At 44.4% G+C, this 26,923-nt stretch overlaps 1 protein-coding gene across 2 annotated transcripts; it reads left to right on the plus strand.

Moving 5' to 3' along the window:
* The first annotated feature begins 13,090 nt into the window (after positions 1-13,090).
* ZSCAN2 (zinc finger and SCAN domain containing 2) lies at positions 13,091-26,629 on the plus strand. Of its 2 annotated transcripts, none has more exons than XM_063089117.1 (3): positions 13,091-13,159; positions 14,788-15,307; positions 24,977-26,629. In XM_063089117.1, exons 2-3 carry the CDS (start codon positions 14,899-14,901, stop codon positions 26,416-26,418), a joined length of 1,851 nt encoding a protein of 616 aa, XP_062945187.1. In that variant the 5' UTR covers positions 13,091-13,159; positions 14,788-14,898; the 3' UTR covers positions 26,419-26,629. The 2 variants fall into 2 exon arrangements, with proteins under 2 accessions (XP_062945187.1, XP_062945186.1); XM_063089116.1 differs by having other exon boundaries at positions 13,104-13,159; positions 14,791-15,307.
* The last annotated feature ends 294 nt before the right edge of the window (positions 26,630-26,923 follow it).

Below are 26,923 nucleotides of genomic sequence, written 5' to 3' on the forward strand. Positions count from 1 at the left end.
TGCGGCAGCCCAGGAGGGACCAAACCCCAGCAAGGACCCCTGCCACACTGCTTTTCGCCCTTTCCCTTATAATAACTGGGACTGCCCTTTATTCTTGCCACAGCCTCTTCTGCTTCCTTGCTCATTGTTCCTTTTCTACCTCACGGCTTAGTCTGGAACCCATGGTCATTCTTCAACCGTGTTCCTGCTAGTGGCCCAGAGTTCCTGTTCTCCAACTTTCTAATCTACCCACTGTGTCATTCACCAAGCAGGGGATTCCCTGCCATGTACTTCTGCAACTCTGCCCAGCCAGAGGGACCTGTCCAGCCAGCACAGCTCCCACCACAGTTCCCTCCTCCACTCTCTTTTCTCCCAGTTGTGCTGGGCTCTGCCATCTGACTGGCCTGGGGAGTAGGGGAGATGGGATGACAAAGGAGGGACAGAAACATCAGCCTAGAGGAGATTCTTCTCTCTCCTGTGCCAGTCTCTTCCTCCTTGAGGCCTGCCTGATTCCCTTACATACACATCAGAACTTTCACATCACTAGGGAAATGGCTTAATTTCACAAACGTTTTGAGAGTCAGCTGGGACTTGTGACTGGAAATCAATGAAAAGAGTTCTTGCCCTTTGGGAACTCCCCAACAGCTCACTGTCTCCTCCAGTTCTAAGGCCTTGGAAAGAGGCTAAAATGAGGGTGGAAAACACACACACACACACACACACACACACACACACACACACACACACACACACATAGAAAGACTTGATGTAAGGACCTACCTTGTTTTATTGGAAATTTGAAAATGTACATGAATGTATTTATGTTTTCTAGGTACAAGCAATTCTAGCTTGTCTTTATGATTCATAATTATGAACTGTCAGTCTTGTCTCAGCCTTTTAAAATAAACTCAATTTGACCTTGAAAATAAACTGTCTCCAGAATGAATTCAGGCCATAACCTATTCCTTAAATATGAAAGATGTTTAAAGATAATTTTTAAAAAAATTTTGGCAGCTGGCCAGTAAGGGGATCCGAACCCTTGACCTCGGTGTTACAACACTGCGCTCTAATCAACTGAGCTAACAGGTGAGATCCCTAAAGATAATTTTTAAAAGGGGACATAATCATGACTCTCATGCAGATATGAAATAAACATGTCAAAGCTTTTATTTAACTCATTAATTAGGAAACCAGTAAGATGTTACAACCAATTCACAGGATAATTCAAAGAACTACACACACACACACGCACACACACACACATGCACGCACACACACATATATAGGCTGATAAGGAATGTTAAAATGAATTTCTAAATAGATGTAAAATGGGTAGATCCATCAGGCAATAATCAATTACATTTTAACTGGCACAACTAATTTGCATTTCTATGGACAAGAATAATTTGATTAATATCAGTTTTCTGCAACTTACAGAGTTGTAAAATAGATTTAAAACAATAAAAGGCAGAGATAACATGGAAGGGTACCCTGGATAGGACACCCAGTAAGTTTTCTTTTTTTGGTTTTTTTCAAAATCTTTTACAATTTTCTTGACAGTGACCATTGGAGGAGAAGACCAAGAGATTTGAATATATAAAAGTTAAAAACTGTGTATATCCAGGTAATACATTGGTTAAGGCTCTTTGATTTGTGCCCATAAGATCTGTGCATTTCATTATATATTAATTTAATCTCAATTAAAAGCCTTTTTATCTTAAAGAGTTACAAATTTTAAAAACTTTTGAACATTACTAAACATATTATTAATAAAATTAAAAATTAAGCAATACACTGAGAAAACATTTGTAACAATATATAGACCATAGATTGGTATGTTCAAACAAAAGGCCTCATAAAAGTCAATTTTAAAAATTAAAACTCCAGGGCTGGCTGGTTAGCTCAGTTGGTTAGAGGTTGGTGTCATCACACCAAGGTCAAGGGTTCAGATCCCCCTACCAGCCAGCCACCAAAAAAAAAAAAAAAATTAAAACTCCAATAAATAAATAGGTAAAAGCTACTAACAATTTATAGAAGCAGAAATGAAAGTTTTAAAATGTTTATTTATACTACTAATGAATTGCAAATTAAAAAATCTTTTTCACTTATCTAATGATTAGAGATTGATAAAATTTGTTTTAATTACTTTTGACAAGGGTGTAGTAAGGTAAGCCTTCCTTATCCTGCTTGCTGCTGGTGGTACCCAATGACGCAAACTTTCTAGGAACTCTTCTTGCAGCATGAATAAAAAGACTTACAAATGTTTTTGACTCAGTAATTCCAGTACTAGGTCTCTCATAAGGATATGATCAGAAATATATTCAGAGATGTATGCGTAAGAATAGTCAATATAGCAAAAAACTGGAAATAATCGAAGTGTCTGATAATAGGTACATTCTTACAAAATTCACAATAGAACCATGTGATGAAAAGATCATTCAGCCATTACAAATAATGTTTATGAAGAATTTATAATGACACTGGACAATACTTAAGACATATTACATGAAAAAATCAGGATATGGACCTATATATGTTATGTTTACAACCATATAAGGATATATGCATATGTAGCAGATTTTCTGCTGAAGGTGTAACCTGTGGGTTGTATTTTCACTGCTCAACTAAAAGAATGCCAGAAAATCTTCGCCTGTGGAGTTGAATACCCATGGAGGCCCTCTTTCCCTAGAGAAGTAAACGGAATCCAGGTGTTTGGAAGGGCTGCCCCACTCCTAGCCCCCAGAGGCAATCAGGCCCTATTGTTAGGGAGGGCGGGGGACCAGTAACCAGCCTTTTGTGCAAAAGGGCACACAAAGCAGAACATGTGGGATACCCCAAAACCTATTGGAAGTCACTTTTGGGGGGTGGGGTGGCATTTGTAGCTCTATGGTCCAGGAGGGAAATAGAACAAGCCCAATCTATTCTAAAGGTTGAAAACCCCTGGGCAAGAAAGGGAAAGTTGTTAGTGGTCTGGAATGGGGTGTTCATCTCAACCAAATCCAAGAGAGCGCTGGGGATGGGGGCCGGTTTGGAGGGGAGAGACTGGTGGGTCCTGAAAAGGTTGGGCACTAAGAATGAAGCCCTGGGAATCAGTAAAGGACTCTGGATTAATTAGCTGGTGCTGAGAGAGTGGAATTCTTCCTTCTGGGGATCTCACAGGCCATTGTCTGATCAATTGGTGGAAATGTCTCCTTGGTGGGAACATGCAGGGGCATCAGAGAGTGACACCTTGTGGTAGTGACAAGCAATGGCAGGAACAGTCACAGTCCAGAGCTTGGAGCACTTCGGCTTTTCTCCAATAGGCGTGACTGTCCACTGGACTCCTTTGTGTATTACATAAACCCGAGGTTCCTGGGTAATCCCAGAGAAGGGGCAGCTCCAAGAAGGAGGTAATTGGCTAATTCAGTAGTTAAAGGCTAGAACTAGTTTAAGTTTTATTTGCTCTGGAAAATTTTTAAGTGGTACGCTTCATATTAGCCACCCCCATATGCATGGAAAAAGGAATGAAAGGAAACCCACCACAATGGTAACACAGGTTATATGTGGGTGTTGAGATTATACATGATTTTTATTATCTTTTTATAGGATTCTGTATTTTTTAAGGCTAGCCAGTTAGCTCAGTTGGGTCCACGGTTTGATCCCTGTACTGGCCAGCTGCTTAAAAAATAAAAAAGATTCTATATATTTCAAAATAAGTATATATGACTTACTTTTTTTTAATACAAAAAGTTTTGGGCCGGCCCATGGCTCACTCGGGAGAGTGTGGTGGAGAGTGTGGTGCTGATAACACCAAGGCCATGGGTTTGGGTCCCATATAGGGATGGATGGTTCACTCACTTCAGAGAGCGTGGTGCTGACAACACCAAGTCAAGGGTTAAGATCCCCTTACCGGTCATCTTTAAAAAAAAAAAAAAGTTTTAAGGAAGAATGACACAAAATCCCTCAACTCCATTATTTTTATTAAAAACAAAGCAAAACAAAATAAATCCATGGACGTGATAAAATAAAGTAAAAAACTCTCCCTCCTGTTTTCCAGTCTCTCTTGCTAAACCTAATCTACATTCACACAAGAAAAATGTATGAGAATATACATTTTTATTCCTCTCAGAATATATACACACACACACACATATATATATTTTTAGTGGCTGGCTGGTACAGGTCAGAATATATATTAAAGATTTCTTTCTTTTACATTTTTTTCTCCAAATGTATCATATACTATATGCACATAATTTTGCACCTTGTTTTTTTCACCTTTCTGAAGATCTTTTCATATCAGCATAAAGAAATCAACCTCATTTTTTAAAATGTCTGAATAGAATTCTGGGGTATAGATGTTTCATCCATTTTTTATTTAGGCTTCTGTCTATAAACATTTAAATTGCTTCTATTTTTGTTATGACTATTGCTGCAATAAACATTCTTGTACATATCTGGACATATTTTTATGATTATATCTATAAGATATATTCCTAGCAACAGAATTACTGGATTGCACCAATTTAAATTACCACATACAGTATGAGAGTGAATTATTTTTCTATCAACACTACTGTGTATTATAACACTTCAATATTTTTGCCTAAACTCAATACTATAGGAGAAATATGGCATCTGTGTTTGTTTTGATTTGCATTTTAAAAATGATAAGTGCGGTTGTGCTCTCCCTCCTGCCCTCCACTCTTTGTGACCTGCTTATTCTATCCTTTGCCTACTTTTTTTATTAAGTTGTTAGTCTTTTTTATTTGTATAAACTCACAGTAAATTAGAAATTAGCCCTTTGTCACATGTGTTACAATTATTTCCCCCACTTTGTCATTTGTCTTTTCACTTCACGTATGGCCTTTTATGCCATGCCAACATTTTCAATTTTGTGTGTTCAAACTGATCCTTATTCTTCTTCCTGATGTCTTTGTGCATTAGTTTTATAATTAAAAAAAAAAAAATTACAGTTGCTGGTGTGTGTGTGTGTGTGTGTGTGTGTGTGTGTGTGTGTGTGTGTGGCAAATCAAAAACACAATAGTGAAAGCCTATTAGGGGAACAGACATTGGCACCAAATCATTTCCTGAGGATGTTTCAATTTTGCAGGCCATGTGGCTCAGTAAATGTCATAGTGGCTTCAGTATTTGGAACAGGAGTGGCTTAGGAGTAGTCTGGTTTGACAAGCCGGCTAGGAAACCCGTCTTGAAAGTGCTTTTGCTTACCAAGTGCACTGTTTTGCTGAAGGTAACAAGATTTTTTTCTTTCTGATGGTCAACCAACTATCTTAGGGATAATTTTCTTCCTACCAACCAAACAGCCTGAGGAATATATATATGCCTTTATATGTATATGTATATATATGTGTGTGTGTGCATGTATTTAAACTCTTTTCTTCTTTTTTTCTTCTTCCTATGTTTATAATTAGTCTTTACTTGTTGTCACTTCTCGCTGTGTGAGGGAGATGCAAGGATTACTCAGAGCCTAAATAGTAAGAGCAATGAGAAGCCCGAAGGGACTGCACCGAGGAAGGAGAAACATGGCACAGCCCCAAGTGGGTATTTGCTTCAGCTTTTATTGTAAAGACAAGGAAATACAAGAGAAAAAACAACTTAATCAATCATTTTTCAAAGGAATGAAAAGAAATTGGCTATGGGGCATTCTCTGGAAAGCGTCTTAAGAAATAAAGGAAATGACCTTAATGTTCTTATCTAATCTAGCAGAACATCCTTGAAGATCTTTGCTGTGCTAAGGTCTTTTGCCCTTTGAACAAGCCCTGTTCTGCCTCAAATCTCTTGTCTACACTAAGGGCTTTTGCCCTACGTTCCCTAGACTTTCTCAATCTTAACATTCCTACACTCCTCCACAACTCATAATAGCATGGGGGGCATCGAGGATCATGGAGACAAATTCTCTCTAAAACACACGCTGTTCCAAGCCACCCCTGGCACCACTCTTGCCTCTGTGTCTTGGCAAGGACATCCCACTCTGGGGCTGCCTCTGAGTCATTTTGTGCAGCCCAGAGCACCCTTGCATCTTCCCACAAATCTCTCTGAATAGAGCAGTTCAGAATAGGGCATGGGAACTGGCTGGAGGTTGTAAATCCATCCTCCTCCCTCCTCTTGGCACGAAGGGGCTGGAATAGGGCCTGGGATGTCCAGTCCTGGAGAGGCCCAGGCCAGCACAGGACAACTGAAAGAAAAGCCAGTGTCCCCCAAGGAGCAACACGAGGTCCAAAAGCCCAAAGCCTAAAGATACTGGCATTGGGGAATAAAAAATTCCATTCTAAAAAGGAAAATATTCCTCCTCTAGCTCTTCTTCTTATGTGGGCATATGTCATGTGATACTTAATTTCACAATTGTTCGATGACACTTCCTTGGACTGAATTTCACTCTTCTCTCTTCAAAATAAATGTTTCCAGGACGGCCCGTGGTTCACTCGGAAGAGTGTGGTGCTGATAACACCAAGGCCCAGGGTTTGGATCCCTATATAGGGATGGCCGGTTTGCTCACTGGGTGAGCATGGTGCTGACAACACCAAGTCAAGGGTTAAGATCCCCTTACCAGTCATCTTAAAATAAAATAAAATAAATGTTTCCCTAATCCCATTACCCAGTTTCTCTTTGTCTGGGCATTCTTACAATGAGCTCCCTTTTAGTCTTTTCCTTCTGCTTAGGCCAGGCTTACATCCTAAAACACAGTCTTTATTTATTTATTTATTTATTTTGGTGGCTGGCTGGCTTGGGGATCCGAACCCCTGACCTTGGTGTTATAAAATCATGCTGTACCCAACAGAGCTAACTGGCCAGTCCAACAGTCTATTTAAATGGGTCTTTTCCCAATCACATTTAGTGGCCCTGGATCCGCAGCATAGCTAGCAAAACTGAGACACACCAGAACAGACTTCCCTTCTTACTTTGACATTGAGACAGTAGGTTGGGTTAAGCAATAATGGGGGTCTTAGGTAGGAGAAGTTACTTCCTGCATCCTCAGGGCTCAAACGCCTCTCTGCCTCAATGCCTGGGTGTCAGCTGTGCAGGGGTCATTGGTGCCAATGGTGACCAATTGTTATAGAAAGCATATTCTCACCATGCCCACCCTCATCATCTCCATCAACTCCAGATGAACTGAAAGACTCCAAAGGCCTTAAGCTGAGCATTCCTTTGGGTGAGGTCTCTTCTTGCTCAGCATCTAGAGACAGTAGTGACACACATAGTTTCTGCTTGTCCAGTTTTTCCAAATAGGCTTCAGTCTCTGGACTGGAGAAGCCACCTTTGTGAGGGATATCAGTAAGGGAAGCTAGGAGCCAGATCCAATCCCTCCTCCCACCCTGGTACATCCAGGCGGTGGGCATGGAATTTAGACTCAGCCAACCACATGCTCTTTCCCTGCACTTGGTAATTTGATTAAGGGAGGCAGGAAAACAGAGATGGCTGTAGTATCACCAAGAATCATGGGGTGGGCAGGCTGGATTGTTTCTGCTGAAAGAGTGTTATTGTGGTTCTTGGGGCCTTACTCTTTGTTTCTTGGTTCCCAACTGTTCTCAAGCCTGACCTTTCAGCTCCCATCTTCTCTGTGAGTTCCCTGATAGTCTTTCAATAAGTCCCTTTTACTTAAGTTCTCTGAAACTTTTAACCAAGAATGCTCCCTGGTAGAACAGGGCCTCTCTTATCCCTGTGGTTTGGACAATGGAGAAAGGAATCACTTGGAGGAGCAACCCTGAATTGGCTGTGTTTCTAGGCTTGCCTTGCTGTCCTAGGATGGTCATAGGGTGCTGGCTTGGGTACCTTGGCCCTTCTCAGTAGGACCATTATGCCATGAATTGGTCCTAAATATGACTTGCTCTCTGTCTCACACGGGATAGTGGACATTGGCCAGGACCAGCTTCCCAGAGAATCAGGCACAGGACAGAGATGGATAACTCTAGGACTCTCCCAGACAAGCTAGTGCCAGTTCTTATGGTCAAGGGTTGACTTGGCATAGGAGCAGAGGTCAATGGACTCTTGGGCTGCTAGAAAGTTTCAGATGTGCATCCCCCCTAACCCCCAAATCTTTTCCCTTTTGTGTAAATTTTCATTCCTGGTGAGGATAGACAGGCAAAGGAATAAAACTTTGTCAATACAAGGTCATCTCCCAAAATCATCATCCTCAATCATTTTGTGGATCTTTCTGTCTAGAAATACTGACCACTGGAGGGTTGTGGCTCAGAATTCTGCGTCCAGGTGCTTAGTGTAGACTTCTCCGGCTGGCCTGGAGGTGGTGCTTTTTCCAGCGGAAAGCAAATAGCAAACTGAGACAAATAGTAGCAACTGCTGTGACAAGGGGATAATTTTCTTAATACATAAAGAGCTCTTACAAATAAATTCAATTAAAAATGGGAAAGGGTAGGGGCCGGCCCGTGGCTCACTCGGGAGAGTGCGGTGCTGATAACACCAAGGCCCCGGGTTCGGATCCCATATACGGATGGCCGGTTCGCTCACTGGCTGAGCGTGGTGCTGACAACACCAAGTCAAGGGTTAAGATCCCCTTACCCGTCATCTTTTAAAAAAAAAAAAAAAAAAAAAAAAATGGGAAAGGGTATGAACAATCAGCTCACAGAAAATGAGATTAAAGTCACCAATTAAACATGAAACACTTCTCACTCAAATAAACAAAAATTTTTTTTAATCAAATAATAATTTAATCAAATAATTGAATCAAAATCGATTATACATATTTTGGGGGTTGAATATTGAGATATGTTGATTAAATCAGTATTCCTAGCATATATATTGTTACAAATTATGCCCCTCGTCCAACCTCTCCCCTTCCCCCATTCCCTCCCCGTCCACCCTCTAATTGCCTAGATTTCTTCTCTCCTTCTCAAAGAATAATGGTTACTCTGTTAACTTGTTACCTAGATGATCTGTCCAATGCTGAGAGTTGTGATCAGGTCCCCCTATATTATCATAGAGCAGATGCTTCTTCTGTCATTCTGAAATGGGTTTTGTGGAAAGAGACATCCTCTTCTTTTCTTTGTCTCTGCTGGTGACTCTTCTTATGTGAATGCACTCCAGTGGTTGGCGGACCACCTGCGTGGTGGTTGTGGCGTCTAGCTGCTTTTGCAGCAGCCATGGTTATTGTGGTGACTGTGGTGGGCCACCCGCACGGGGGTGCTGTTTTTGGCATGCTCCTTGGCACTGGCGGTATGCCTGGTTGTGGGGTGTGTTTGGTCCCCTTCTCCTTGCCTTGGGTCCCTGGGCAGGCCCCAAGGTGCTGGCATGTTGTGTCTGGTTGTGGGAGAGAGGTCCAGTCCCCTATCCATGCCCCAGGTCCCTGGGTGATCTCTGAGGTGCTGGCATGTTGTGCCTGGCTGTGGGAGGGTGGTCCGGCCCCAGACTCCATACCCTGGGTCCCTGGGTGGTCCCCAAAGCACTGGCTCAGTGTGCCTGGTTGTGGGAGGGTGGTCTGGTCCCCTTCTCCATGTCCTGGGTCCCTGGGCAGGGCCCAAGGTGCTGGCGTGGTGTGCCTGGTTGTGGGACAGAGGTCCAGTCCCCTTCTCCATGCCCTGGGTCCCTGGGCGAGGCCCAAGGTGCTGGTGTGGTGTGCCTGGTTGTGGGAGAGAGGTCCAGTCCCCTTCTCCATGCCTCAGGTCCCCCAGTGGGTCCCGAAGTGCTGGCTCAGTGTGCCTGGTTGTGGGAGGGTGGTCTGGTCCCCTTCTCTATGCCCCGGGACCATGGGTGGGCCCCGAGGCTCTAGCTTGGTGTGCCTGGTTGTGGGAGAGAGGTCCAGTCCCCTTCTCCATACCTCAGGACTCCAGGAAGGCTCTGAGGCACTGGTGCAGTGTGCCTGGTTGTGGGAGAGAGGTCCAGTCCCCTTCTCCATGCCTCAGGTCCCTGGGTGGGCCCTGAAGCACTGGAGTGGTGTGCCTGATTGTGGGAGAGAGGACCATTCCCCTTCTCCTTGCCCTGGTTCCCTGGGTGGGCTCCGAGTAGCTGGCATGTTGTGCCTGGTTGTGGGAGAGAGGTCCAGTGCCCAACTCCATACCCCGGGTCCCTGGGTGGGTCCCAAGGCACTGGCTCGGTGTGCCTGGTTGTGGGAGAGAGGTCCAGTACCCTTCTCCATGTCCCAGCTCCCTGGGTGGGCTCTGAGGTGCTGGCATGTTGTGCCTGGTTGTGGGGGGGTGGTCTGGTTTCCGACTCCATACCCTGGGTCCCTGGGTGGGACCCAAGGCGCAGGCTCAGTGTGCCTGGTTGTGGGAGAGAGGTCCAGTCCCCTTTTCCATGCCTCAGGTCCCTGGGTAGGCCCTGAAGCACTGGCATGTTGTGCCTGGTTGGGGGGGAGAGGACCATTCCCCTTCTCCTTGCCCTGGTTCCCTGGGTGGGCTCCGAGTAGCTGGCATGTTGTGCCTGGTTGTGGGAGAGAGGTCCAGTCCCCAACTCCATACCCCGGGTCCCTGGGTGGGCCCCAACATGCTGGCTCAGTGTGCCTGGTTGTGGGAGAGAGGATTGTTCCCCTTCTCCTTGCCTCACGTCCCCAGGCAGGCCCCAAGGTGCTGGCATGGTGTGCCTGGTTGTATAGGAGGGGCATCCAGTCCTCTTCTCCATGTTTCTGGTCCCCAGACTGGCCCCAATGCACTGGTGCAGTTTGCCTGGAAGTGGGATTGGGGTCCAGTCCCAGGTCCAAGCCTCCAGTTCCCAGGCAGGCCCCAAGGTGCTGGTGGTGTGCCTGGGCCGGAACTAATTTTTTGTCCTTTGCTTCTAACATGGGGGAACTTCCTGTGGGAACCAGTACTTGAGCTGTGTGGTTGAGCTAAATTGCTACTTTGCTGCTGTTTCCCTAGGGAAGGCTTTTTGTGCAGCTCAGGGTTTAATGGTTGACCTTATAGGTACTTCCGGCTCTCCAGAGACCCGGTTGATCTGTGTTCTGTAGAATCTCTGATCTGGGCCTGAGTTTTTTCGTCAAACTGCACCCCATGCAATTCCTCACTCCAGACCAGTCTCCTCTGAGTGGTCCTGTGCTGATTGGGGGGCAGATCAGCTGTCCTTGCCATGCCCCAGTGATCCCCTGGTGGGCCTGTCTCCCCCACCGCCCGTGCTCCAAACACTTCCCATGCGACAGGCCCTGCCCCGGTCCCTTGGGATGACTCACCAGCCTCTGAATGGCTCCCTTTTTTCAGTTGTTCTGGCTCCTCACTCCTGTGTGGATCCATGGGAACCCTATTAGTGGTCTTGCTGTCTTGGGGGCCACCAAGGCCCTCTTCTCTCCTGCTGCCTCCAAGCAACTCCATCTGGAGGGCACAGCTATGGCTTCTGCCGGCTCCTGCTCCATGTGCTCATCAGCTCGAGCCTTAAAGCAGCCACAGCCTGAAACACTCAAAGCAGCTTTTTCTTTCTGTCATCGTAGTTTCTCCTGCCTTCATGAACTCCGTAGGTCTCTCCTCCCCTTCCCCTGAGCTCCAGAGGCCCCGGCTTGGCTGAAGTTACATTTCTATAGTTGTAAATTGGTTGATTTGTGGGAGAGAGTGACGCTGTGGACCGTCTATTCCGCCATCTTGATTGACCCCCCCAAAATTTTAATGTAGTCATTTGACTGTGTGTGCCTCCAATAATTGCTCTGTACAGACATACACATGTTCTATCACAGACCATTAAGGATGTGTTTCTGTAACAGCCTGAACAGAAGTGACTCCATTTTGTTAAGCCTTTGAATTTAAAAACTTGTTCTCTCTTGTAACCCAAACCACATAGCCGGCAGCTAATTGCCAAAACACAATAACTCTGGCTCTCACATTGCATACAAATAATTAGAGGGAAAATTATTAACCCAGATGGTCATTCTTTACTAGCTTACTAACCTGATCTTATTTGAGAATAGCAAGAACTGAACCGATGGAGAACGAAGTATGATGCCGGTCGACTCCCACCCTGTAAGTTCCTTGACAATTATTTGAAACACTGAAGCATGTCTGCTTGTCCCTGCTTGGTCACCATGAATCAACTTTCCGCCCCAGACCCCTGTGAAAACCTTTGGTAAACCTGGGAGAGGTGGAGATGGTCTTTGAGATGTAAGTCCAGCATTTCCCCAGGCTGCTGGCTTCCTGATTAAAGGCTACCTTTCCTTACACCAACACTTGTCTCTCAATTATTGGCTACTGAGTAGCGAGCAATGAACCTTTGGGGTTTCAGTAACATTTCTCTCCATTCTTAGATTTCCCTCTTGGGTTTCCAGGCAGTTTCTCCCCTCTTTTCTAGCATTGTAGACATAGCCATTTCTTCAACAGAGCCAACTGTGGGAACACCAAGATAGACGTTAACCTCCCACTCCCGCCCTCCCAGTGCTAAGTACTGAGACAAGTATTTGGGTAAGTACTAAAATGGAGACGTTGAACAGATATGCTAGGGGCAGTGTCTCTACCTAGGGAGGAGATGATAGAGCAGGTTCCACAGGGGAAGAGAGAGAAAGAGCAGAAGTTCCTCGGCTGAGGAGGCGGGGCAGGGCTTTCCTCCAGACGCAGGAATACCACGTGCGAAAACGAAGGCGTGTGAGAAGACTGGGTGCTTGTGTACAACTGCAAATTGCGGGAAGAGGCTCCGGGCTTGAGCCCTAAGAGGCTTTTCCTGCATGGATTCCTTTTCTGCCAAGGTCTGCTTTCTCCCGTCGAGGGGCCTAACACTATTACCTGCCACACAGTTTGAAGATGGAAAGGACCTTCAAGTCCGTCCATCCAACTTTCACTTTTTACAAATATACGGAGGCCTTAGAGAAGTGAAATGACCTGTCTGAGGTCATGGCTCTGGCCAACACTGGAGTTCTGATAGCTAGTCTGCGGACTTTCCTGCCTCTAGCCCTCGGGCATTGCCCACGTTATCAACCCCAAACTCCGCTCCATGGACTACAGTCCAGGTCGTCTCTGGGCGAACTACATCTCCCACAATGCATTGTGCTCAGCCTCCCTCCCGCCGCACGTTTGGACGCTGTCTTCACCAATAGGAAAGCAGAGTTTCAAGAGCCCGTTCTCGGTAACCAATGAGTGCGGGGGTGGGTGGGCCTCTCCCGTCCATTGTTCTTGGTGCCCCACGGGCTTGAACCGAGGTGAATCCGGAGGGGCCGGGCCGATCCTGCTGGCGTTTTTCGCACGCGGAGCAGCTTCCGTAGTAGCACCTGGTCTCCGGAGAGGTGAGCTGGAGAGGGAGACCTGCAGCCACGCGGACCCAGGTGCGTAGCCCGAGGCGAGGGAATAACGGGCCTGGAGCCAGCTGCGGGCAGCACTACTGGGGGAGGGGCGTCGGGGGCGCTGTCCGCATCCCGGGCGGCTCGGATTTACGCGGCCGGCTCTGCTCAGTGAACCCACCCGGGCTTCCTCCCCACATCCAGCAGGGAAGCGCAGGGTTTGGACTGGAAGGGACATTTGACGACATCCCGCGTAGCCTTGTAGTTTTACAGAAGGGGTAAACTGAGGTTCATGGGGGCGTGTCTTGCCCCAGGTCAGACAGCGAATTAGCTGACTAGCTACAGTTTTCCCGGGCTCCCAAGTAAGAGTTCTGTTATAGCTGTGTTTCTTCTAGTCATTTGGGTTAGTACACATTGAGAGCTTCGGTTTCCCCACTAGCATTTTGTTGTTTTTTAAGGTTTTCCTACTTTAAAACAATTTTTGGGGGGTGTGGGGTTGTTAGCTGAGTCTTTATGATGTAGTAATGGCTTTTTAAAATAAATTTTTATTGCTTTTGTAATATTTATTTTAAATCGTTTGTAATTTCATTAATCTTAATATTTTGTAGAGTTGCCATCCAGGTCTTTTTTTCTCCCGTGTGTGAGTTCACTTTAAAAGGGAATTGGGGTCTTACTGTATCTGTGGTTTTGTTTTGCCCTGTTGGTTTTGTTTTTATCCATTTTGTTCATATCAGGAGGATTATTTTAAATCACTAACGATTAATAATCTTACTCTAATTTTTAAAATATTTAAAAATACATGTAGCAGAGTGCACAAATCTTAAATTTTGTATGTATGCTCTTGTGCAACCATTGCCAAATCAAGATATAGAACATTTCCAGAACCCCAGAGGCTCCTCTGAGCCTCTTTCTGGTCAATACCCCCAAGGGTACCTGTTATTATGTTAGCACAATTTTTAATACATATTACTGTATGGATCTGCCATCATTTATTAACCATTCCCCCTGCTGCTGGATTTTTAAGGTACCAATTTTTTGCAATTAGCAAAAATGCTATGGTTGTGTGTTCTTACAAATAAGTTTCTCTTTGCAAAGATGGTTATTTTTTAACAAATTACGGAGGGGCCAAGGCTGGATCTGAGAGTAAGAACATTTTTAAAACTTCACACTTATAAATATGGTAATAATGCAGTTGAGATATTGCCTTCCTTCTAGTGAAGCTCAAAGTGCTTTGACATCTGATTCATTGCTAATCCTTTAGATGTCCCCATAAGATAAGCATGACTGTTATTATCTCTTTTTATTAGGTGGTCACTGAGGTTGAGTAATTAAGTTGTATATTAGGTCAAGGTCACTCACTCTGCAGTAAGCCTGAACTGACATAGGGAAGGATAACTCAGTCCTGGGTTTTGTCCGAGGACTTTGCCTTTCTGATACTCATTCTTTGGTATTTTGGAGAAAACAATGCTGTATTTTTTGTGCTTGTGATACTTCTTAACTTCTTTTGCCATAGAGAAATATGTTTTCAAGAATAAGTTATTCTTCCTTTAAGGGGGACAAGAAACTCCTGTTAGTTTGTGGATGTAAGGATCATTTGCTGGCCTGACCTGGGCTGTTGTTAGATCATTTTAGGACAGTTTACTTATTGATTCCAGTTCTTTCTTGCTTCTCAGCAGGACTACTTGTTGAGATTTGAGAAGGGAGATGTTTTCTCAGAGACCCTGGCTGGAGAAGACTGAGGTTCAAGGCTTGAAGCCTGAGTGAGTGCCCCAGGAACGTGGCTGATGGCTGCAGAGGTGCCAAGAGTGACCACTCCTCTGAGCCCCTTGGTCCAGGGGCCTCAAGAGGAAGATGAACAGGAGGAGGAGGAGGTCACCACTATGATACTGGAGGATGACTCCTGGGTGCAGGAAGCTGTGCTGCAGGAGGATGGACCTGAGTCCGAGCCATTTTCCCAGAGCACTGGCAAGTGCAGCCCCCAGGAGGAGGCAGCATCTGGGGGACGGCAAGGTGCACTTGGCCGCCTCCGAGAGCTCTGTCGGCGCTGGCTGAGGCCAGAGGTGCACACCAAGGAGCAGATGTTGACAGTGCTGCCCAGGGAAATTCAGGCTTGGCTGCAAGAGCATCGGCCTGAAAGCAGCGAGGAGGCAGTGGCCCTGGTGGAAGACTTGACCCAGACACTTCAGGACAGTGGTGAGACCTAGAACCTCATAGGGAGAGGGTGGGAGCACCCTTTGGAGGTGGAGGAGCGTGATGTTTGAGGAGGAGGAGGAGAAGATGGTATCCAGGACAGGATGGGGGATGGTGCCATCCCTCTACTCTGTAGTCAGCACACACATTCATCGCTCTTTTAATGTCCTCATTGTGTGCAGTGGTAGCTCCGGAATTTTGGTATAGGAGGAGCATAGAGGACTTTCTTGGAGCAGAATTTGCGTAGTAAACACAGTTTGTACTTATATGATTATTTGGAGGGGTTGGGAAGCTGATGGAAGTTACAGGGGGAGAGGCTGAAGACCCTGTAAACTACCCCTTGACACCTTCACTTGATTGTGCAGTAAACATCCAAATAGTTCCAGCAATTAGAAAAAAACAACCTGATTTTTTCAAAGTGATTATGAATCGAGATAAATGACAAGTAAGCCTGCTAATAACTAGGGACTCTCTGTTGTATGAAATCAACCTGGGCTCTCAAAAGAGAAATTTTAAACTTGAGCTCTTTGCAACAGTTACTGTATTTGTGTCCTGTGTTGCTAAAAGGTTCTGGGATCCTGGCATTGCATTTAACTATGCTGTTTCCATTCTGGTCTTCAGTTGTAAACTGGACTCCTTTGATTACCAAAGATTTACTTCAGATCCACCTGTCCCCCTAGGACTATTTCAGGAACCATGGGACATGGCTGCCTTTGTCCTGAGGAGAACTGCAGAATTTCAGAGAAAGATGCATGGAGAGGAAGGGTCAGTTCAGAGGCAGTTTCATGGAGGGCCTGAAACTTGAGCAGGAGGTTGCACGATGGAGTAGAATTTGGAAAGGTGCAGGGTGAGGAGAAGGGAGTGGCAGCTGACAGGAATTGTGCTAAGAAAAGGCTCTGAAGGGGGCACCCAGCTTAGTTTATTCCCTCAGGTGACAGTGAAGAGGGCTGGCCCATTGGTGTGGAAAGTGTTTTTAGAGAGTGGTAGGAAGTAGAGTTTGGGGGAAGGGTGGGTGGAGGCTGGACTGAATGTCATTGGCCTTAGCAGGTTCTTGAACTAGGGCCCAAGGGGCATGGGAGGAAGTGGAGTTTGGTAACAGGATGTAGGTTTGATTAGAGTAGGGAGAGGCTAGAGGCAGGAGAGCAGCCAGGAAGCCGCCTAGTCATCGAGTGTTTAGTCATGGAGGTTAGGCCGAGACTGGGACAGCAAGGGAAGCGGAGATTGGACACTTGTGAGAACTATTTACCGAGTTCTTTCTGCAGGTCAAGCAGTGTGCTTAGCATCTAATATGCAAAACTCACATGAACTTCTCCACCTTGGAAGATAAGCAGGATTATCATCACCAGAAGAGTTAAGTGACTCCCTTAAAATCATGCAGCTAGTACAGTATGAAGCAGAACCAAGATTTGAACTTACGTGTCTGAGGACATGGCCCATGTTCTTAAGCATTTCATCACGTGTGATGTTAGGTGACAGTTCCTAGTGGGGCATTGGAAGGAAGGGTTGCAGACGAGGATAAGACAAAGTCACTGACTCAGGGGCATCTAGTCTGGAGGATTTAGAATACCGGGAAGGGAAGAGTAGGAAAGAGAAGGTGGTTTGGGGCAGAGGTTTTGACAAGTGCCAGGGTCTGGGAGATATGAGCGAAGCTGTCCTCTGGAGAAAGGGACTGACATTGAGAATCTACTGTGATCCAGCCCTAGCCACTGGGCACCTTACATTCCTGTCTCACTAAGAATCCTGTGAGGTGTATGGGGTTGTCATTTTACAGAGAGGGAATGGAAGTTCAGCAAGGTCACAGTGGTAAGTGGTGGAGTCAGGATTCAAACTCAGGGCTGTTTGCTCCCACATGTGTTTGGTAGATCCTAAGTTTTGTTAAAACGAAGTACCTGATTTTCTTTGACCCTGAAAAATAACAAGTTTATTCTTGCTATTTAAAAAAAAAAACTTCTCATCCTATTTCGAAACTTTGTTTACTTGCCATCTGATGGATGTGACAAGTGAACTTCAGGATCTTTGGTCAGAAACTATGTAGGGGACAGAGGAATTGAGGGCTGAGGACAGGTCTCTGGAGTTATGTAGTTAGGGAGGTCGCAGAGCAGAGAGCTGGGCCTCAGCAGCCCTCCCACCTGGCTTGTTGCAGGGACTTTGTGCTTTTCATCTTTCACTGGACATCTGCGATGGGGACCATCCCAGATGAGTGGGTTTGTCAGTCCCCTGACTTGTGCCTTTGAGATTGTCTTTGTTGGTCTTCCTTTGTTTAACAAATGCGTTCCACCTTCTTCATGGTTGCTTGCAGGAATCTTTGCACTTGTCTTCAACATTTATTCAACATAAGACCCCTTGACCTCTATTCTGTTTGTCCAGCTCGGGACCTTTGGACATATTTACCCAGCACAGGGCATTTCAAGGCCTGGTTAGATGGTGGTTGTTTAATGTTTGACTAACAGGCACTTCTAGGCGCTCACATTTAAAGTATCTTATAATTCCAGTTAAGTTCAGACCTGTGTTAATAGTTTTAAGTGGCAAAGCTCATCTCTGTTTGTGCAGGTTTCCCAAGGACATTTTAATCCCATACCCAGCTGAATTCTGGCTATTGCTATTTCTTACCTGAATTCTTGCAGCAGCCTCCAAGCTGAACCTGCCTTCAGGCTCTTCCTGCTTCATTGCAGCACCTCCACTCCTACCAGAGTATTTGGGGGCACTCCCCTGCTTAAAAATCTTCACGAGTTCCCTAGTATCTGCCAAATCAAGTGTGATCTCCTTGTTCTGTTTGGAATCTGTGGCCCTCTGTGACCTGGCCCAGTCTTCCCCTGCAGCCTGGTCTCTCCCCTGATGCCCTTGATGCAGTCCTTGCTCTGTTCAGAACAGATCTTGCTGTTTTCTTACATCTAGTGTGTGCTTTCTAGCACTCAACTTTTGCTCCTGAATTTTTGGCTTGGAATGGCCTTGTCCCATATCTGTGTGATTAAAATCCTGGTCATCCTTTGAGTGCCCACCCTTAAAGATCCTCTCCATAAAGCCCTCTTTAATTCCAGTCCCTTTTCCCTGTCCCCATTTCCACCCACCTGGGAGCATCTATAATCACCTCTGCTAGAAATCATCTCTCCCAGAACATTTGGAATCTTCTTTTATTTTGTTTTTTTATCATAGTCCATCTTGTTTTCTATTTGTACAGGTACTTGTCTTATCTGTTCTAGGAATCTGTAAAATCCCAGAAGGCAAAGAACATGTCTTCTTTCTTTCTCCCCCTCTCTCCAGTATAATGAACCTCTGGGCCTCACCCCAGAACTACTGAATGAGAAACTTTGGGAGTGGTACCTAGCACTCTGGAGTTTAACAAGCCCTCTATTCAATTAGGTGATCCTAACTGAAGCTCTAGTTTGAAAACCACTGCACTAGACAGACTTCTCTCGTTCTCAAACTTGGTTGCACATAAGAATCACCTGGGACCTGGAGCCTGCATCTGCCCCAGGATTCTGATTTTCTGATTTAATTGGTATGGGGTATGACCCGGGCAAGGGATTTTTGAAAGTTCCCCAGGTGATTCTATACTGCAGCAAAGTTTAAAGACCACTGCCTTAGAGCTTTGTTACTCAAAGTGTGGTTCGTGGACCAGCAGCATTAGCTTCACCTGGGAGCTTGTTGGAAATGCAGCCTATCAGTCTCACCCTGGCACTACTGAAGAAGAATCTGCATTTAGCAAGAACTCCAGGTGACTTGTATGGGTCTTGAAGTTTGAGAAGCACTACCCTAGACTAGCAAGAAATAGAGGTTGTCAACTTCAGACCTGCTCGTGTCCAACATTTGATCCAAAGAGTCACAGCTGACCTCTCCAGCTGTCCTCAGCATCATCTGGCTTTTGGGTGGTCACAGGCAAAAGAATTTTGAGCTTGCTGCCCCAGCAAAATGCTCCCTTGATGACCAGAAATGAATGCATGCATGCATTTGTGGTAGCAAAAAAGGGAGTGGGAAGTGTTGGAGGGTTTTAAAGGTATATGTCTTTTATTTTTTTTGGCGGCTGGCTGTTATGGGGATCAAACCATGGACCTTGGTGTTATCAGCACCATGCTCTAATCAACTAAGCATTCCAGCCAGCCCCAGAGCCCTTTTTTTTTTCTTTCTTTCTTTTCTTTCATTATTTTTCTGTTTCTTTCTTTCATATGTCTTTTTTTTTTTAAAGATGACCAGTAAGGGGATCTTAACCCTTGACTTGGCGCTGTCAGCACCACACTCTCCCAAGTGAGCCACGGGCTGGCCCTCTTCGTATGTCTTTTTAAAGCTACAATTCTTAGCTTCCAAACAAAATTATTTTTAATTCACTTAAATATTTGAAATGTATACCATATAGAAGTCTTAAGGAGAGGTAACATAGGTGTAAATTGTTTGGCAGTCATTCATTGAAACTGATAACATGCTGTTTTTATCAGTGGTTAGTCCCTCAAGCAGCCAGAGTTCAGGTGGAACAATGCTCCCAGTCACTGAGGCACGTTCAGGTTTCCACCAGGCATGCCAAGGCAGCGTTCCAAGGGAGAGAGCTCAAGGCAGGAGAGAGAAAGTCCAGTTTGGCCATAACCTGTATCAGAATCACTTCTGTATTTTAGACCAGTGGCTCTGACCGTAGTGTTGAGACATGTCGGTATGTCACAATCAGGTGGGTGGCTGGCTGGCCGGTAAGCTCAGTTCGTTAGAGCGTGGTGCTGATAACACCAAGGTCCAGGGTTCCATCCCTGTACCGGCCAGCCACCAAAAAAAAGAAAAGAAAAGAAAAAAAGCCCCAAATAATCAGGTGGAAAGGGCTTTAGAAGAATTTTGAGCATAACAGACATGAAAGCACCAAGGTTTGTGACCAGTGTATTTATATTGTTATAAATAAATTATGGCAAATTCAGGTTTATCTTCATACTGATATCAATTTTCCTCACACTCATTCAGATATGCCTTCTAGCATGAGAGAAACAGGAGGCCTGTGACCAGGCAGGGGACACTCAAGGCCCTGTGAACAGCCATAGGAATGTGCTGTGCGCATGAGTTCAGAGCATGTGTTGAGGGTGGGAAAATACAAGAATCACTGGTTTAGACTGAGCTACAATTATGGCTTTTGTCTACTAACTGATAAGGGGAGAGGTCCCATGGCAATTCAAGAACCATTCAGTGAATGGTTTTTGGACAGTGGTCCAGTCATTTGGAAAAACTAAAATTGGATCCCTGCTTTGCAACTTACACAGAAAAAGATCCCTGTTTCACATTTACACAAAAATAAATTCCAAGTGTTCGGATCCCCATACTGGCCAGCTGCAAAAAAAAAAACAAAAAACCAGATGGATTATTGATTTATATATATAAGATCTGAAGTGACACATAGGAGAATATTTTTATAATCGGGGTAGAGAAGGACTTCACAAGCAATACAGAAGTCATCAAAGCTAGATTGGACTCGGGCTGGCCCGTGGCTCACTCGGGAGAGTGCGGTGCTGATAACACCAAGGCCCCGGGTTCGGATCCCATATACGGATGGCCGGTTCGCTCACTGGCTGAGTGTGGTGCTGACTACACCAAGTCAAAGGGTTAAGATCCCCTTACCGGTCATCTTTAAAAAAAAAAAAAAAAACTAGATTGGACTCATGAAAACAGAAGAAAAATCCTTTATATAAAAAAGATAAAATGAAAAAGTTAAAAGGCAGTGCATAGACAGGAAATATTTGCAACAAAGTCTGCAGATTGAGTCCAAATCCTTGATCTACAAGAGCCTCTACAAATCCATAAGATAAGTCAAACTGGGAGAATAAATGGTAAAAGATATGAACAGGCAATTTAGAAATGAAGAAATTGTAACTGTATGAAAAGATGTTCAGCCTTATGAATTATCAGGGAAATACCGATCAAAGCAAGACGCTATTCTGTTGCCTGTTAGACCCATCAGCAATTTAAGAGTGTTACTAAGAATGCTCTGCCTTTCTGAGCATTTATTGAATCTTGTAAAATTAATTTCAGAATTTTTCTAGCAGATAATGTGTCATCTATTTTAAATTTGATTGAGTCTATAAAATTGTATATAAGAGCCATGTATTCTTTTTTTATTGTGGTAAAATATACATAGCATAAAATTTACAATTTCAACCATTTTTATGTGTACATTTCAGCGACATTAAATAGTGTCCATCCACATTGTTGTGCAACCATCACCACCGTCCATCTCCAGAACTTTTTCCTCTACTCAGGCTGAAACGCTGCTTGTTAAACAGTAACTCTCCGTTCCCTTCTCCCTCCAGCCCCTGGCAACCACTGTTCTATTTCCTGTCTCTATGATTTATGTCTCTTTGACCATAGGTAACTCTTATAAGACGAATCATACAATATTTGTCCTTTCGTGTCTGGCTTATTTCACCTAGCATAGTGTCCTCAAGATTCCATTCGTATTGAAGCATGAGTGAGAATTTCATTCCTTTTTGAAGCTGGATAATGTTTCACTGTATGTGTGTACCATATTTTGTTTTTCTATTCATCTGTTGATGGACATTTGGGTTGTTTCTACCTTTTAGCTGTGTAAATAATACATGAACATGGATGCACAAATATCTCAATTCTTTTGGATTATGTATCTAGAAGTGGGATTGCTGAATCATATGATAATTTTATTTTTAATTTTTTGAGGAACTGTCATACTGGTTTCCACAGTGGCTGCACCAGCAATGTGCAAGGAGAGAACCATATATTCTTTTGGGTCTGTCTCAGGGACAGACTTTTGACAATCCGTTTATACTTTCCAAAACCTGAATTTAGTCACAGACCAGAATATCTGGTGTTGTCTGTTAGTAAGTGGGTAATTAAGCATTATAACCAAGAACAAACAGTCTTGTAACTGTGTTCACAATGAAGGATATGAATAAATAAAATGGATCAGTATTATATAGATGACTGTTAAGATCAGTTAGAATAGCATCCTCATCTTGGCCAAATGTCACCTTCTCAGAGGGGCCCTCTAGTTGTTTGCTTTCACCTTACCCTATTTTAGTTCCTTTACAACACTACGCTATCTGAAATTAGATGATGTCATATGAATAAAGAATGTATATTTTGTGAGGTTCATCAACTTTCAAACTACAAAGCATTGTCCAAAACCATTGTTTTAAAGTCTGCACAGATACGGGGACTTCTTCCCCACTTCAGGAGTTTTGGGTAGATCAATAACATCTAGAAAATGAGACCCTTTTTTTCCTATTTCCTTAGTGCCTGACTCATCTCTGAGTTTTCTCCACTGGAGATCGGGACTTTCCAACTAGTTGCTCACAAGCCTGCCTCCTCAGAAGCCCACCTTCCTATATCCACTCACATCCACAAAATATGCTCATCCTGTCGTCTTGGAATAGCAAACACTGTTTCTACCATTAAAGTTTCTTTGAAAAGAAATTCCCAACCCCTACCATCTCATCCCATCTCCACTGATAACTTGTTGGTGAAAATATTATCCTTGTATCTGACCAGAACCAGTTTCTGATGCCTATTTTCCTTTGTGCTCCTTCTCATTTCTTCCTCACTTCTCTGGATGACATTTCCTTCTTTCCTGAGTTTTTCCAGCTTGCATTTCATCTCTTCCTGTTGTTTTACCACCTCTTCTTTTTCCAAGTTCCACTTTTTGGTCTTCCTTTATAGAGGCGGTTTCTTCATTTAATTATTATTATGGATGGAAAATGATCATTTTTCTCTTTGCAGAGTATTTTTTATTTACTTATTTTATTATTTTTAATTTTTGGCAGCTGGCTGGTGGTCACTTTTCTCAATAATCATAATTCCTCTGATTAACATGTAAGAGTCAAAGGCTGTCTCCTCTGCTTTACAGAAACAGCTTCCTGCATATGTGGCTCATTTGTGTGATTCTGGGTTATAACCTCACCTCCTTTGCTTCTCCAAACCAAAGAAGCCGGCCTGCTCACCCCAGTTCCCAAACACACTGTTGTGCTGCAGGGTGAATCCCGAATGTTCAGGAAGGGATTTTCTGCCTGAGTTTTCTGAGATCAGCTCCTAAATGCCCTCCCCACCAGTGCCTTCCATGCTTATTCTCTTCTCTTTCTTCCTCATCACTTCTACCCAGTCGCTGCTGTTTCGGGAAGCTCTGACATGTATTATGGTGTCCTCAAATTATGTCTTCCTTCTGATTTCACTGAAAATGAATTTTGGGTTTCTCTGTGTTTTCTGTTGCTTCTGAACTCATACCAGAATTTACCAGTTCTGATTTTAAAGCAGTGAAAAAAACATTATTAGCTAATGTTACCAATTCAGAAGAGAACAATTACTAAAGTCATCAAAAACATGTTTTTGGTCATGTTAGCTTGCTGAAAATAAATCAGGGCCTTGGCCTGGAGGTCCTTATAGAAGAGATAGGATAGCAGAGCTCTGTGCTCAAAACTTGCAAAACAGTCTTGCAGGAAGTTGAGGAAGCACAGAATTCCTGTCCCTGGTCAAGCGGGAGTGTGCATTATGCCCCTCATGCCTATGTCCATCCCCTGGAGATATGGGAGAGCAGGGCTGGAGGGCACTGAACCTGCAGATGACCAGCAGCATATATGTTAGTGTAAAGATGAAATATAATTATACTTCTATTTGCAAGTTTAAGTATGATTTTATATCGACTAAACACATGAGTGGGACCCAGGTCCTTCCTGAAAGGTATGTCAAATGTTATCATGCTCATATGTGGAAATTTACATTAACTTATAGAAACTAATAATTGCGGAATTGGGCATCTTATCTTAAATAAACAGTTTATTAGCTTTAATAATGGAAATGTCACTAGGAGTTTGTGTAATTATTTTACTAATTGTCTTCCTTACTTTCTCAGGAGGTCTTAGGCTATCATCTTCATCAGTTAAATTATTAATTTATTTCTCTACACTATAGAATTCCAAATAAGGACTGGAGACACTTTATAGAAATATAGGACAAGGAAATTATAGTAAAAAAGAAAATGGGAGAAAAGACATGAAATGAAAGTACAAGGGCCGGCCTGTGGCTCACTTGGGATAGCGTGGTGCTGATAACACCAAGGCCACGGGTTTGGATCCCTATATAGGGATGGCTGGTTAGCTCACTTGGAAGAGCCTGGTGCTGACAACACCAAGCCAAGGGTTAAGATCCCCTTATCGGTCATCTTTTAGAAAAACAAGAAAATATATACTGAATAAAAGTCATTTTTCTGTCAAGATAAAATCCTCCTGGTTTAAAAAATAGTAAAGGTTTTGGATTAATCTATTTACTACTTATCCTCTGGTTCACTGACTTGATGGGAGACACCTTCTCAAATGTCCACACCTTAAAGCATGTTCTCAACTGTCCTCATTTTCATTTTGGGGGGTGAACTTTTCTATAATGAAGTACAAAGCTTTTTAAAATAGTGCAAGCATATTTCATTTGAGGTATGCATCCAGTGAGAAAAGTTGATGCTTTCTGAATTGCAGCAAAGGCAGGCTTGGCCCATTGTGAAAAAGTCCACCACCACTAGCATCTGGGTCCAGCCTTGCAGGATCCCACCCACCACTGGCACCCATTCCTCCCTCCCTCCCTTCCCAACACATCCTTAGAAGTTTAATTTTTAAAACATTTCCTCTTTGGTTTACTTTTCTAATCATGACAGGGAATTGAATAGACATTGTGTGTTTTTCTTCATTGTTTCAGATTTTGAGATACAGAGTGAAAATGGGGAGAACTCTAATCAAGACATGTTTGAGGACGTCGAATCACATGTGATGTTCTCCGAAATTCCTGAAAGGGAAAGAGTTCAGCAATCTGATGGGGAGAGTGACTTTGAGAGAGACTGTGGCTCTAGGGGGCCCCGGGGAAATGCCCCAGGTGAGGACATTGGGGAGGTGCCTTCCAAGGGCAGGGAAGTTGGCCAGCTCATAGGCCTTCAGGGCACCTACCTGGGTGAGAAGCCCTATGAATGTCCCCAATGTGGGAAAACCTTCAGCCGGAAATCCCACCTAATCACACATGAACGGACCCACACAGGAGAGAAATACTACAAATGCAACGAATGTGGAAAAAGCTTTAGTGACGGTTCAAACTTTAGTAGACACCAAACTACTCACACAGGGGAGAAACCCTATAAATGCAGGGATTGTGGGAAGAGCTTTAGCCGGAGCGCAAACCTTATAACCCACCAGAGGATCCACACGGGAGAGAAACCATTTCAGTGTGCCGAGTGTGGCAAGAGTTTCAGCAGGAGCCCTAATCTCATTGCTCATCAGCGCACCCACACCGGTGAGAAGCCGTATTCATGCCCCGAGTGTGGAAAGAGCTTTGGCAACCGGTCCAGCCTTAACACACATCAGGGAATCCACACTGGAGAAAAACCCTATGAATGTAAAGAATGTGGTGAAAGCTTTAGTTACAATTCCAACCTAATCAGACACCAGAGAATCCACACAGGAGAGAAACCATACAAATGTACTGACTGTGGGCAGAGGTTCAGCCAGAGCTCTGCTCTCATTACCCACCGGAGAACTCACACAGGGGAAAAACCCTATCAGTGCAGCGAGTGTGGGAAAAGCTTCAGCCGCAGCTCTAATCTGGCCACACACCGGAGAACCCACATGGTGGAGAAGCCCTATAAGTGTGGGGTGTGCGGGAAGAGCTTCAGCCAGAGCTCCAGTCTGATCGCTCACCAGGGCATGCACACAGGGGAGAAACCTTATGAGTGCCTGACATGTGGGGAGAGCTTCAGCTGGAGCTCCAACCTCATCAAGCACCAGAGGATCCACACAGGAGAGAAGCCCTACAAATGCAGCGAGTGTGGAAAATGCTTCAGCCAGCGCTCCCAGCTGGTGGTGCACCAGCGGACCCACACGGGTGAGAAGCCCTATAAATGCCTCATGTGTGGCAAGAGCTTCAGCCGGGGCTCCATTCTGGTCATGCACCAGAGAGCCCATTTGGGGGACAAGCCCTACAGGTGTCCTGAATGTGGGAAAGGCTTTAGCTGGAATTCAGTTCTCATTATACATCAGCGAATCCACACAGGGGAGAAGCCCTACAAATGCCCTGAATGTGGCAAAGGCTTCAGCAATAGTTCCAATTTTATTACACATCAAAGAACTCACATGAAAGAGAAACTTTATTGAAGTGGCAAAGAGGGAAAGTGAGGGGACTGGACCATGAGAAGGAATTGCCACACTGCCTCAAATAGTGATGTCCCTTTACAAGAGCCATTCTTCTTAGACACTCTTTGGAGGTTTTTGCCAGAATCTTACCCTGCTCATCCTTATTTCTAGAACATTGTCATCTTAGTGGTCAGAGTCAAGCCTCATACAGATTCAAGAACAGTGTAGGAGTGGAGGGGAGGGTCCAGAAAGTTGGGTCTTTTTCTGTTACATTTCACACCTGATTGGCCCCCTGTCTCCTGATTCCTTTGTGCCTCATTTTCCTCTTTGGTAAACCAGAGGGAAACGTTTCTGCATGTGGAATGGAAGACAGTGTGGCCCACAACATGGGCTGAGTCCTCAGAGAAATACTGGAAATCTACTGCTGGTTTTGCTGTTACTTTGTTGGGCTAAGCTGCCTTCACCCTAAGATGTTAGCATTCTAGGGTCCCCTGCTCATATCAGAACCCAATTTTCTTGGCTTTAG

This window comes from Cynocephalus volans, chromosome 3, assembly GCF_027409185.1.
Source record: "Cynocephalus volans isolate mCynVol1 chromosome 3, mCynVol1.pri, whole genome shotgun sequence".
Taxonomy (NCBI): Eukaryota; Metazoa; Chordata; class Mammalia; order Dermoptera; family Cynocephalidae; genus Cynocephalus; species Cynocephalus volans.

Bases quoted from the DNA above. Each gene is read 5' to 3' on its own strand.
- ZSCAN2 (XM_063089117.1), top strand. From the start codon at position 14,899: ATGGCTGCAGAGGTGCCAAGAGTGACCACTCCTCTGAGCCCCTTGGTC. The intron at 15,308-24,976 runs GTGAGACCTAGA...TCATTGTTTCAG, and splicing joins CCAGACACTTCAGGACAGTG to ATTTTGAGATACAGAGTGAA.